The sequence below is a fragment of the Budorcas taxicolor genome, chromosome 9 (assembly GCF_023091745.1).
Source record: "Budorcas taxicolor isolate Tak-1 chromosome 9, Takin1.1, whole genome shotgun sequence".
In the NCBI taxonomy this organism is placed as follows: Eukaryota; Metazoa; Chordata; class Mammalia; order Artiodactyla; family Bovidae; genus Budorcas; species Budorcas taxicolor.
In genome coordinates, this window is record NC_068918.1 from 73,295,363 (window position 1) to 73,308,938 (window position 13,576).

The window sequence follows — 13,576 nt, forward strand, 5'->3', positions numbered from 1 at the left end:
GTCCTTAAAGCTGGGCTCTAATTCACTTATTTTCCTTATTTATCTTTTACTAGTATACTCAATCTGTCTGTCATAACATTGTCTCGTCTTATAATCACTTCATCTGCTAAGGGATGGGTCATGTTTCTGTGTAGCCTCATATCTTTCAGCAGCACACTCGAAGTTCTTGGGTTTCTAAGCTCTTCATCATCTGTGTCATTCCTGGAGATTTATTATAGCTGTTTGCATTTAAACAATGAGGTCTAGAAATTTCTGGAAACTGGTTGTGGTTTTTATTCACTACACAAGTTGTGTCCGACTCTCTGCGACCCCATGATCTGCAGCACACCAGGCTTCCCTCTCTTTCATGATCTCCCTGAGCTTGCTCAAACTCATGTCCATTGAGTCAGTGATGCCATCCAACCGTCTTATCCTCTGTCGCTGCCTTCTCCTCTTAACCTCAGTCTTTCCTAGCATCATAGTCTTTCCCAGTGAACTGGGTCTTCTGGAAACTTAGATAAAAATAAATATTCTGTCCATTTTATCTCGACTTTTACATAATATTTAAATAAAGACAGGCAGACAGATGTGTTTTGCATAGAAAAGTTATGATTTTGAAGGGCTTGCTTCGGTGCATCTTATCAGAAGTTTTGATGAACTTCAGTGCATTTTATGAGTGGTGTGGAATGTTTTGAGGTGCAGTGGATGTCGCTAATGTGATTGATACTAAAAGATGGGATGTTATCACAAAGAAGAATATGCACTTCTATCCTAAAGAAATATACAGTTTATTTACCTTGATTCTGACTTGCCTCTCTGTTTACAGGGGACAAGCATGAGAACCATCAAACCAGCTGCTAGAAAGGAAAGGTGGCATCCTGGGGTGTTAAGGGTAGTGAGGCTCAGGAGTGTTTAGATGGAGGTCTCTACCTGCTTCAAGAGTGTCTGTTCTACCACCATCAAGTTCCCCTGTCCTCGTCTTGCCAGCATCTCATCGCTGTTTCTGACTCTTGGCTTTCAACCTGACTTTGATTTCTATTTCCTGCGCTTGTCTTCTGGACTCTTACCCTGTCTTACCGCCCCTGTCCTCTGGCAGCATCTTACATTATGCCTGCCCTTTCCTGTCTGAAAAGTCTACTTTATTTCAGAAATTCTGCAACTCCCATTGATGATAATGCTAAGTCGCTTTAGTCTGACTCTTTGCAACTCCAGGGACTGTAGCCCACCAGGCTCCTCTGTCCAAGGGATTCTCCAGGCAAGAATACTGGAGTGGGTTGATGTGTCCTCCTCTAGGGGATCGTCCCAACCCAGGGATCAAATCTGCTTCCCTTTTGTCTCCTGCATTGGCAGGCGGGTTCTTTACCACTTGAGGAAGCCCAAGTTCTGTTGGTCTGTTAAATATTTAGGGTGGTCCTTGAAGTCTTGCTGTCTTTTTGTTGAAGTATGTGTGGATGTGTTATACTTCTAGGCTACAGAGAATGACTTGTATTAAAGATGAACTAACTGCCAAACAGATTCAGCGATGATGAAGTATCTATGATATGTTATTTATATTTGCTATATGTTATTTGATATGTCAGTTGTATTTTTTTTTGGTAACATGATAAATTAATTTTATTTTCTCAAAGTTTCCCTTATGACTTAAAGCTGTTTTTCTCCCAGTTATCTTTCCCATTTCTCTAGAGAACAATGAAAAACTAATGAAAAGCTATCTTTGGATTTTACTTCATTAAATTTGTATTAAAGAAAAATTCCTTTATTTCTTGAGTTGCTACATTTCAAGGTTTGCAAATATATTTAAATTCAAAAGTGACCAAAACCACAGGGCTACTTATTACTCTGAGTGGCTCTTGTCTATTTTGAAGAAGAGCAGGGATAAGTAGAAGTAGTATGGAGACAGTTTTTCTTACTCTGGCTAATGTAGCTTAGGTGCTATCCTTTGAAAGGTGGTACTTACACTTGACTATAAGAAAGTAGAGTTGACCAGTCATCCAAATATTCTTTTTTTTTTTTTCTAAATTACAGAATTGACTCCTGAGGAGAAAGCCCAAAAGATTGCCAAAGCCATGCGCAAGCAGTCTTCCGAAGTCAAAGAGAAGTGGGAAAGTCTAAATGCTGTTACTAGCAGTTGGCAAAAGCAAGTGGACAAGGCGTTGGAAAAGCTCAGAGACCTGCAGGGAGCGATGGATGACTTGGATGCTGACCTGAAGGAGGCAGAGGCTGTGCGGAATGGCTGGAAGCCCGTGGGAGACTTGCTTATCGACTCACTTCAGGACCACATTGAGAAAACCATGGTCAGCATCTCTGCCTCAGATAAAGGGTTTTAAGAAATCCTTTCCCTGGTGGCTCAGAGGGTAAAGAGTCTGTCTGCAATACAGGAGACTCAGGTTTGATCCCTGGGTCAGGAAGATCCCCTGGAGAAGGAAATGGCAACCCACTCCAGTACTCTTGCTTGGAGAATCCCGGTGGACAGAGGAGCCTGGCGGGCTACAGTCCATGGGGTCAGAAAGAGTCAGACAGGACTGAGCGACTGCACTTTATTGTTAAATGTAACACAAATAAGGAGAGCCACATACATTATATAAATTGTTACAAAGGATTGTTATAAGGCCAACACTGTGACAATATCCATCAAAGTCAGGATATAGAACTTTTCTAGACACAGCAGATGTTTTCCATATGCCCCTCACCATCGGAACTCCCCTCCCTACCAAAACAGCAACTAAGGTGACTTTTTCAATACTTTACTTTTATTTTGTGTTATACATGTTCACCCAGCTGTGAATCCCTAAACAGTATAGATTTAGTTTTATCTGTTTTTGTAAGAATACTTTGAAGTCCCTTTTAATCTCCTCTCTCTTTTCCCCTCTATCTTTTATTTTCTCTGCAAGGTATTTGTTGAAGAAACTGAATTGTTTCCTTTACAGTGTTTTTCACAACCTGGCTCTTGCAGAATGGCATCCACATGACATAGTCTGGCAGGTTGCTTTTTACGTGGGTGGTTGGATTTAAAGGTTTAATCAAAAGTGTACTGTTTTACTGGGTATTTTTACTAACTTTTACTAATTATATCTTATTGTCTGAGTATATAATGAAGAATTATTTTAGCTATAAATTCTGTTCATAATATTGCACAGAGTTAAGGATGTTAGACTTCTGATCTAGATTCCCTTTGGCTCTTGTATTCTAGAACATATCCAGAAAAGAGATTAGTGGAATTTAGGCAGTGAAAGACACAAATAAACAGATTTAGAATGTTTTGGGATTTGTGAAAAAGTAACAGTCTTCCTCTCTCAGTCGTGTCTGACTCTTTGTGATCGCATGGACTGTAGCGTACCAGGCTCTTCTATCCATGAAATTCTCCAGAAAAGAATACTGGAGTGAGTTGCATTCTCTTCTTCGAGGGGTCTTCCCAACCCACGGATTGAACCCAGGTCTCCTGCATTGCAGGCAGATTCTTTAACCTCTGAGCCACCAGGGAAGCCATTGAGGTTCATAACAGCATAGTAAACTGTATGGGTTTCCCAGGTGAAGCTAGTGGTAAAGAACCTGCCTGTCAACGTAGGAGGCTCAAGGGTTCGATCCCTGGGTCAGGAAGATCCCCTGGAGGAGGAAATGGCAACCCACTCCAGTATTATTGCCTGGAAAATCCAATGGACAGAGGAGCCTGGAGGGCTACAGTCCATAGGGTCCCAAAGAGTCAGACACGACAAAAGCAGCTTAGCAGGAAGTAAACTATGTAGTAGGTAGACATGAAACAAAGAATAAATGGATGACAAATCAGACTGACAATATCAATAGTGGGAATGGGATTTTTATTGCAAAAGATAGACATCTTTTGTGCACAGACATTAGATAATAGTTTCCTTTTTGTTTTGCATGTGGCTGAATAGGGAATAGAAGAAAGGTCTAGGAAATTTACTGAATCCTACTCAGGCAAATTGTATAAGTAAATATATATTTGTGTATAGACATAGGAATAATAATAGCATTTATTGATGATTATTACATGCCAAGACCTGTTCTTTAGCCAGTTTGTGTTGCTGTCCTTTTTAACTCCCACACCAACCCAGCAAGCTAAGTATTATTATTGTACAAATGATAAAACTATAGATATTGCTTCATGCCCACACAGCTAGTAAATGGTGGGATTTCATGATTAGTTTCTTGCTCTTCTTTTTCATTGTAGAGACCTCATTGATAATACTGTCATTAAGCTCAATTTTGATTGACTCTTTGAATTTGAATCTTTAAAGGTTACATATTATATTTTAAACAAAATATTTATTATTAAAAAGTATTGGGGTCTGCCATCTTGCCATCTTTCATGGTAAATATACATGTTTCCAGGGACCATGAATTAAGTAGGCTTCTTCATGTAACTGTTCAGTTCAGTTCAGTTCAGTCTCTCAGTCGTGGCCGACTTTTTGCAACCCCATGAACCGCAGCACACCAGGCCTCCCTGTCCATCACCAACTCCCAGAGTCCACCCAAACCCATGTCCATTGTGTTGGTGATACCATCCAACAATCTTATCCTCTCCTCCTGCCTTCAATCTTTCCCAGCATCAGGGTCTTTTCCAGTGAGTCAGCTCTTCACATCAGGTGGCCAAAATACTGGAGTTTCAGCTTCAACATCAGTCCTTCCAATGAACACCCAGGACTGATCTCCTTTAGGGTGGACTGGTTGGATCTCCTTGCAGTCCAAGGGATTCTCAAGAGTCTTCTCCAACACCACAGTTCAAAAGCATCAATTCTTTGGTGCTCAGCTTTCTTTATAGTCCCACTCTCACATCCATACATGACCCCTGGAAAAACCATAGCCTTGACTAGATAGACCTTTGTTCACACAGTAATGTGTCTGCTTTTTAATGTGCTGTCTAGGTTGGTTATAACTTTCCTCCCAAGAAGTAAGCGTCTTTTAATTTCATGGCTGCAATCACCATCCCCAGTGATTTTGGAGCTCAGAAAAATAAAGTCAACTGTAGTATCCATAAATCTGAGTTAAGATAGCAAACTGAAAATACAACTTTTTAGGATAGGATAAGTTCTTTGGAAGTTGTGCACTTCTTGTGTTTTAAAAGACAATTTTCAAACACTGAAAAATCGTTAAGCCAATAGATTACAGAAACTATGTTCTATTGGTTTGCAAAACTGACTCTTGATTGAGTAAGAATTTACCTATTTGAATTTGAAAGCATCAATTTTTAATATGGGATGATTAGTGTTGAGGGAAAAATGAAGTTATATCTGGCCTAAAATTTTGGGACTTGTTAATCCCATTTGATGAAGAAATTACCCATCTCTGCATCCAAATCCTTCTGTTTACATTTCTGCTTATGTGGGAAAGCTAGGAAAAATACAGTTAATATTTAAGACCAAGGGTTAAAATATTTTAACATCTTATTAGGGAAAAAAAGAAAAGAAAACCTAGGTCTCTTTAAGCCAAATAAATATATTCAAACTTTGGCAGGTTTCATATGTGCTTAAAGAATACTCCTGAAGTTATAGGCAGGTGAAAATAAGTTCTCTGATTATTGCTAAATATTATTAAATATACCAAAGCAACTGGAAAACAAAATATTTTAGAGTGATTGAATAATTTCAAGTTCCTAAATTATACTTAATTGCTCTTATCTGTGGAGTACACACCTCTGACAGGAGAAGAGCTGAGATTCCCATCTGCCAACAGGCTGCTGGTCAGCACCTTAACACATGCAGATGTTTTTATAGCAAAGAAAACCTCATAGATTTTATTCTTCCATGGGAAAATGCAGCCAAATCATGATAAATTTGTTCTTTATATCAGAACACATAGCAGATCTGAAACTGTTTTACAATTTGCTTTATTTCAGAAAGTGCCTTTAGTTTGGAGCTCTTAAAACCCAAAAGATAAACTTTCTTAATGGAGAGATTCCTTGTTACCATAAAATACTGGACCACAAAAACAAAATTAAGCCTAAAATGCATTATTTGTCTAAGGACTTTTAATGTTTTTATCTGTGGCTTGTAAGAAAAAAGCATTATTTTTATGTTCAGTTCAGTTGCTCAGTCGTGTCTGACTCTTGGAACCCCATGAACTGCAGCACGCCAGTCCTCCCTGTCCATTACCAACTCCGAGAGTCCACCCAAACCAATGTTCATTGTGTCGGTGATGCCATCCAACAATCTCGTCCTCTGTTATCCCCTTCTCCTCCTGCCCTCAATCCGTCCCAGCATCAGAGTCTTTTCCAATGAGTCAGCTCCTCACAACAGGTGGTCAAAGTATTGGAGTTTCAGCTTCAACATCAGTCCTTCCAATGAACACCCAGGACTGATCTCCTTTAGGGTGGATTGGTGGGATCTCCTTGCAGTCCAGGGGTCTCTTGAGAGTCTTCTCCAACACCACAGTTCAAAAGCATCAATTCTTCGGTGCTCAACTTTCTTCACAGTCCAACTCTCACATCCATACATGACCACTGGAAAAATCATAGCCTTGACTAGACGGACCTTTGTTGGCAAAGTAATGTCTCTGCTTTTGAATATGCTATCTAGGTTGGTCATAACTTTCCTTCCAAGGAGTAAGCGTCTTTTAATTTCATGGCTTCAATCACCATATGTAGTGATTTTGGAGCCCAGAAAAATAAAGTCAGCCACTGTTTCCCCATCTATTTGCCATGAAGTAATGGAACCAGATGCCATGATCTTTGTTTCTGAATGTTGAGCTTTAAGCCAACTTTTTCACTCTCCTCTTTCACTTTCATCAAGAGGCTCTTTAGTTCTTCTTCACTTTCTGCCATAAGGGTGGTGTCTTCTGTATATCTGAGGTTATTGATATTTCTCCCGGCAATCTTGATTCCAGCTTGTGCTTCCTCCAGTCCAGCGTTTCTCACGATGTACTCTGCATATAACTTAAATAAGCAGGGTGACAATATACAGCCTTGACATACTCCTTTTCCTATTTGGAACCAGTCTGTAGTTCCATGTCCTGTTCTAACTGTTGCTTCCTGACCTGCATATAGGTTTCTCAAGAGGCAGGTCAGGTGGGCTGGTATTCCTATCTCTTTCAGAATTGTCCACAGTTTATTGTGATCCACACAGTCAAAGGCTTTGGCATAGTTAATAAAGCAGAAATAGATGTTTTTCTGGAACTCTCTTCCTTTTTCGATAATCCAGCAGATGTTGGCAGTTTGATCTCTGATTCCTCTGCATTTTCTAAAACCAGGTTCACATATTGCTGAAGCCTGGCTTGGAGAATTTTAAGCATCACTTTACTAGCGTGTGAGATGAGTGCAATTGTGCAGTAGTTTGAGCATTCTTTGGCATTGCCTTTCTTTGGGATTAGAATGAAAACTGAGCTTTTCCAGTCCTGTGGCTGCAGCTGAGTCTTCCAAATTTGCTGGCATATTGAGTGCAGCACTTTCACAGTATCATCTTTCAGGATTTGAAATAACTCAACTGTAATTCCATCACCTCCACTAGCTTTGTTCGTAGTGATGCTTTCTAAGGCCCATTTGACTTCACATTCCAGGATGTCTGGCTTTAGGTGAGTGATCACACCATTGTGATTATCTTGGTCTTGAAGATCTATTTTGTACAGTCCTTCTGTGTATTCTTGCCACCTCTTCTCAAAATCTTCTGCTTCTGTTAGGTCCCTATCATTTCTGTCCTTTATTGAGCCCATCCTTGCATGAAATGTTCCCTTAGTATCTCTAATTTTCTTGAAGAGATCTCTAGTCTTTCCCATTCTATTATTTTCCTCTATTTCTTTGCATTGATCACCGAGGAAGGCTTTCTTATCTTTCCTTGATATTCTTTGGAACTCTACATTCAAATGGGTATATCTTTCCTTTTCTCCTTTGCTTTTCATTTCCCTTCTTATCACAGCTATTTGTAAGGCCTCCTCAGACAGCCATTTTGCTTTTTTGCATTTCTTTTTCTTGGGGATGGCCTTGATTCCAAGGAAAAAGCTCTTGTCATCTCTAAAATCTGTCTTAGAGTTATAATTTTTAAAGAACTTTCACCATCATTTGAAATAAAACTAGTTTTTATTTAAAATTATATAAACCTGAGAATATTTTCTAGCATTTTATTGCTCATCTTTAAGGCCTTCAAAATACAAAGATATTGATTTTAAAAGCTGATTATTATACTATGATATAAGATCACCACTGAAGAAAGCTTGAAAGATATGAGTTCTGTATCTCAAACTGAATCTGTGGGAACTCAGGCCTTTTCAAAGTCCAGATTGAAAAATTCTCCTTTCCCACCCCTCTCTAAGTCCCATGCTTTTTTATTAAATATGAATTCTTTAAACCTATAATGTCTCTGTTATCGTACATCTTTTGTCATTGACCTGTATTTGTGAATTTGTTTATTTGTATACATTCTGTCACTCATGAATGATCAACATCTGCAATCATGGAGAAAAACTATCCCAAACTGAATTCCTTCCACGCAGCAGCAATTTTCACATCTTCATGGGCTTGCTTTCTTCTATCTGATTTTGAATTTTTTTTTTTTACTTTATGCTCGATTACAGAGTAATTTATTTAACCCCACCACTTCAATCATTTATCTACAGCTGAAATCAAATGTCCATCCGAGGCCTAAATTTGAAATGCTAGTGTCTTCAAGGTTCTGGTGATATTTCCTTCTGTGTTGCCTTCTATGCTCACTGTTTCAGGTGTCATTTACACAGTTACCTCCAAGGTCTATATCTTTCATTTTTTCTCTGGGCTCCAGATCTGTTCTTCTGACCCTCCAACTTGAGCATCTTCATGTGGTTTTTGGACATGTTCAACAATTTTGAAATAAATGTATTATCTGATTTGTTGAAAATTAATTTTCTTTTTAAAAACAAAATTATGTTAGTAATGTTATTTTGATATTTACCAACCATAATGATTATTTTTAGCCTTTTCATGTTATAAAAAGAGGATTTGGGAAGTGCCTAAAGGTTTCCTTTTTATAAGTATGAGGAGGAAGTAAAATTAATATTGTAGTGTTTCAATAAAACCTTAAAGCGTTCAAAAGCACTTTGATATCTGTTATTCATTAGCTAAACTTGGAGTGATGAAAGAGGAGAAGAAATGGGACTGAGACACATATGCCTACTCTCTTAAAGGGTGAAGACTGCAGAAAAGATGACACTTGAGAGCTTATTCTAATAGTATGTTCACAACACTTAATGCCTGTATGTTTGGTACACAGTTAATATTTAGCATAACAAAGAATTAAAAATATTCAAGTGTCTTTTAATATCCCACTTCTGTTCCTGGTGCTATATTGGCTTGTGTGTTAGTGTTAGTTGCTCAGTTGTGTCTGACTGTTTGTGACCCCATGGAGTGTAGCCCACTAGACTCCTCTGTCCATGGGATTCTCCAGGCAAGAATACTGGAGTGGGTAGCCATTCCTTTCTCCAGGGGATCTTCCTAATGCAGGGATCATACCCCGGTCTTCAGCATTTCAGGCAGATCCTCTACTGACTTAATCTTACCTCAAATACCATTTTTGAACCTTGATCATTAGAAAGGAACTCTGCCCCTCTTTTATAACTAACTTTGTACTGAGGGAGAGTTTCTGTTCTCAGGAAGCTTCCATTATATGGAGGGAGATAATTAAAATATGAAAGCTCACATCACCAGGAACTAAGAGCTCTAATAAGAAATAGTATATAAAATCTAGAACAAGTGGTTCATATGGCACAAAACAATAAAAAATGCCCCCACTGTAAAACCTGATTTGTGTGTCCAGAGAAGTGCAGCTTGGAAATCCTGGCTGGTTTGGAGATGAGGGATAGAAAGCTGGTGAACACATGGGCAGGGCCTTCAACCAGGACTGGAATAAGAAAGGCCTCTGGGAAGTCTTCCCAATAGGTGGGGCACTCCAGTGAGTCTTTCAAGGGATGGATGGAATCTTAAGCAAAACTTTATGGGAAAAAAGATGCATGAACATAGAACGGGTTGAAATTATGTGGAGAAAGGAGTAAAACTTGGTGTTTTCATTATTTTGTTGTTCGTTCTCATAGGACATATCACTGTCACTGAACCCAAATTTTTTGTTTGTTTCATTTCTCCCTCCTGACATACATCCCTTCAACCTCCACCTGTTCCAGGTCTCTTACTATGCCCCAAACTGTCATTTGTCAATTCTAAGCTTCGTTTACCTCTTTTCTGATAGACCCTGCTCTTCCTTCCCTACCTCTAACCACAAAGAAAGGTCATAAATGACTTTGAAAGAGAGAAAACTTACATCTTAAGTATATAATAGGCATGGATTTTATGGTTAGGAAAGCTTTTTGTACTGGCCACTTTCTAGCTTAATTTTAGATTGAGACATTTCAAATTGAGTTTTTGCATCAAGTGAAAAAATATTAAAGTATCCATATGAAAAGCTGGAAAATATGAAAGAAAATTAAAGATAAAATCCAGTCTAGCAATTAGTAAAATGAATAATAATGTTTCCCAGAATAAACAGTATAAATGGAAAATTTGAAGGAAATACATAATCATTAAATACATACATCATTTAAATGTGTTTGTGCTATAATTTTTCTCTTCATGCATCTGTTTAGATTCTCTGGTTTATAAAGGGGAACTCTGGCTGGTGGTCCTGTTTCTTTAAGACCTCAGTCAAGTCAGTTGTTGAGTGAGCAGGTATCACAGATGGCTTTTCAGCTGATCTTGGTGTTTTGTTATTTATTTATTTATTTTAGGAAATACAGAATACTAGCTTTTGTTTTATTCTTTTCTAATGACATTATTCTTATCTTTTCTCCTAGGCATTTAGAGAAGAAATTGCACCAATCAACTTAAAAGTTAAAACAATGAATGATTTATCCAGTCAACTGTCTCCTCTTGACTTGCACCCATCTCTAAAGATGTCTCGCCAGCTTGATGACCTTAATATGCGATGGAAACTTTTGCAGGTGTCAGCTGATTCCTCTTCATAATGCAGGCTCACACCTTGGTCTTTAAGCCCTACCCCACTGTTCTACCACTTGCCTTCCTTTCCTCGGTCTTTATGGGTTGTATTTAATAATGGATTTCTAGCATATGATGACATTTGTTATTTGTCTTTCTGTATCTTGAACCCAAAGGCCTCATTTACTTTTGAATATAGATTTTAATGCAATTTTATAGCATTCTCTTCATAGGATTTTTGTAGAAAATGGCAAAAGGTCAAATAAATCATAGTAATTGAAACCTATGGTAGGTCACAGAAACATTCTTTCCATAATGGCTCATAAAGGAGTCATTTTTCTTACTTGAATCGTGGTTTTTTTGTTTTTTTTTTCTTTTGAAAAGTTAAGAAAGTCTCCATCCTTCTTCCATTGCTTGCTTTTTATGTATCTTGCTCATTTTTTCCAGCTAGCACACTTTAGTACAATGGTATTTTACCTTAGGTTCTTATATCTTAGTTGCTCTAACGTAGTTGTTTTAATATAGCTGAGCATTTCAGTTTTAGGAGTCAAACCAGGAAGAATCTTGTTGAGTGTTACTAAGTATCTGCAAGTCACCACATGTTCCAGTCAGTAATATTTGGCTCAGTCTTTGTAGAGCTTTGTCACATTGAGTGTCCAGTTTCTAGGAGTCATAATAATAATTTTTTCCCTTGGAAAGTAGTGGGATACTTTAAGTAAAAAGTGAAAGTGAAGTCACTCAGTCATGTCCATCTCTTTGCAACCTCATGGACTGTAGCCTACCAGGCTTCTCTGTCCATTGGATTTTCCAGGCAAGAGTACTGGAGTGGGTTGCCATTCCCTTCTCCAGGGATTCTTCCCAACCCAGGGATCAAACCTGGGTCTCCTGCATTGCAGGCAGATGCTTTACCCTCTGAGCCACCAGGGAAGCCCCAGTTAAAGTGGAAGATTGAAAAAAATAATGCTTACTAGTCTCTCTATATGTTTTGGACCTAAATTGAAGTGACCTAATTTGACAAGATAAACATGCAATTTTGAGGTAGCACATAAAACCATTTTATTTTAGAGGTATAATATTTTATAGCGTGGTAGGTCCTGAATAAGTCCTGTGGCCCACCAAGTATTTTTAACTGCTCAGTTGTGTCCGTCTCTTTATGACGCCATGGACTGTAACCCACCAGGCTTCTCTGTCCATGGAATTCTCCAGGCAAGACTACTGGAGTGGGTAGCCATTCCCTTCTCCAGGGAATCTTCCCAACCCAGGAATTGAACTCAGGTCTCCTGCATTTCAGGCAGATTCTTTGTCGTCTGAGCCACCAGGAAAGCCCCATGATAGGTCCTGAATTAATTCAACTGTTGAAACACCTAGTGGTTTATATTTTCTTCATGAAATTGAAGAGGTTATGAATGAGTATGTAGTATTAAACAGTCTTTTCTGTCTTTGAAAAGAATATTAATCTGGGATTAGTAAAGCAGAATCTGTTAAACTCATACATGCTTTTCTACTGAGAACAGAGAAGCATTTGACTTTTATTCTATTTCAATTGACTCTGCTCCATTTCTCTAATTCATTATCTTCATACTGGTATTGCTGTGGTCCATCTTGATTCCCTTGCCACTCTGCCTCTGTTGTTACCATCTGCAAAGATTAGAAGTCAAGGAATACATTATGCATGAAAAAGTTATTCTTTCATGCTGATCTCTAAGCTTGGTAACCATTAGAGCTCAGATGTTGCTGCTGCTGCTGCTGCTGCTGCTGCTAAGTCGCTTCAGTCATGTCCGACTCTGTGCGACCCCATAGACAGCAGCCCACCAGGCTCCTCTATCCCCGGGATTCTCCAGGCAAGAATACTGGAGGGGGTTGTCATTTCCTTCTCCAATGCATGCATGCATGCTAAGTCTCTTCAGTCGTGTCCAACTCTGTGCGATCCCATGGACAGCAGCCCACCAGGCTTTTCTGTCCACGGGATTCTTTAGGCAAGAATACTGGAGTGGATTGCTCAGATGTTAGTTGCTGATTAAATATAAGGAGCTCAATTTATGCTGGCTGACAGTGATGTTAAATTTCAAGAGTAGCATCTTGTGTTCTCTGGAATGTAAAAGTGTGGCATTTGAATGTTTTTGGTCACAACAAACCAAGTACCTGCTAATGTAATTTTGATAGCTAACCAGGAAGAAAAGGAGGTACCCAGTGAGCCAGAGACATGCGTTCCATTTCAAGGCAGCTGAAAATAAGATTGGCAATCTAAGTGGAACACCTGACTAGCACTACTAGACAAAGACCAGGAAGAGAAATGGAAATGTCAGTAGGCTGTGTGCAATTGTTATTGATTTGCAGTTAATTTCTCAGGGTACCAAATCCGCATTTTCAAAATGTAGAGCTAAGACTGTGTGTAAACAGATATATAGAGTGTATTATTCACCTGATATCTACTTGAATACTCCCAAGTCAAGATGATAGACATGAACTTGGAGGAATATAAGTCATCCATATTTATATGTCCTTTCACTCTCCATCTATATCTGTCATCTGTGTCATCATCATTATCATCTATTTTTTTCCCTTGGAATATTTTAGACTTCTTTTTACAGCCCTTTTTACCACCTTCCTTACAAAAGAGAGATGAGTAGCACTGACCCCATGGCCATATCTTTATTTTGGATGCTTGAGTGTTACTGCTTTTGACTAAAGTGT

General features: G+C 38.7%; 1 protein-coding gene across 1 annotated transcript in view; it reads left to right on the plus strand.

Annotated features, from left to right (window-relative positions):
* UTRN (utrophin) overlaps positions 1-13,576 on the plus strand; it is a 543,338-nt gene that overhangs the window by 427,733 nt on the left and 102,029 nt on the right. The window contains exons 54-55 of the mRNA XM_052646047.1: positions 2,005-2,273; positions 10,741-10,887. Of these exons, the coding sequence (XP_052502007.1) occupies positions 2,005-2,273; positions 10,741-10,887 (416 nt within the window). The remainder of the gene's footprint in view (positions 1-2,004; positions 2,274-10,740; positions 10,888-13,576) is intronic.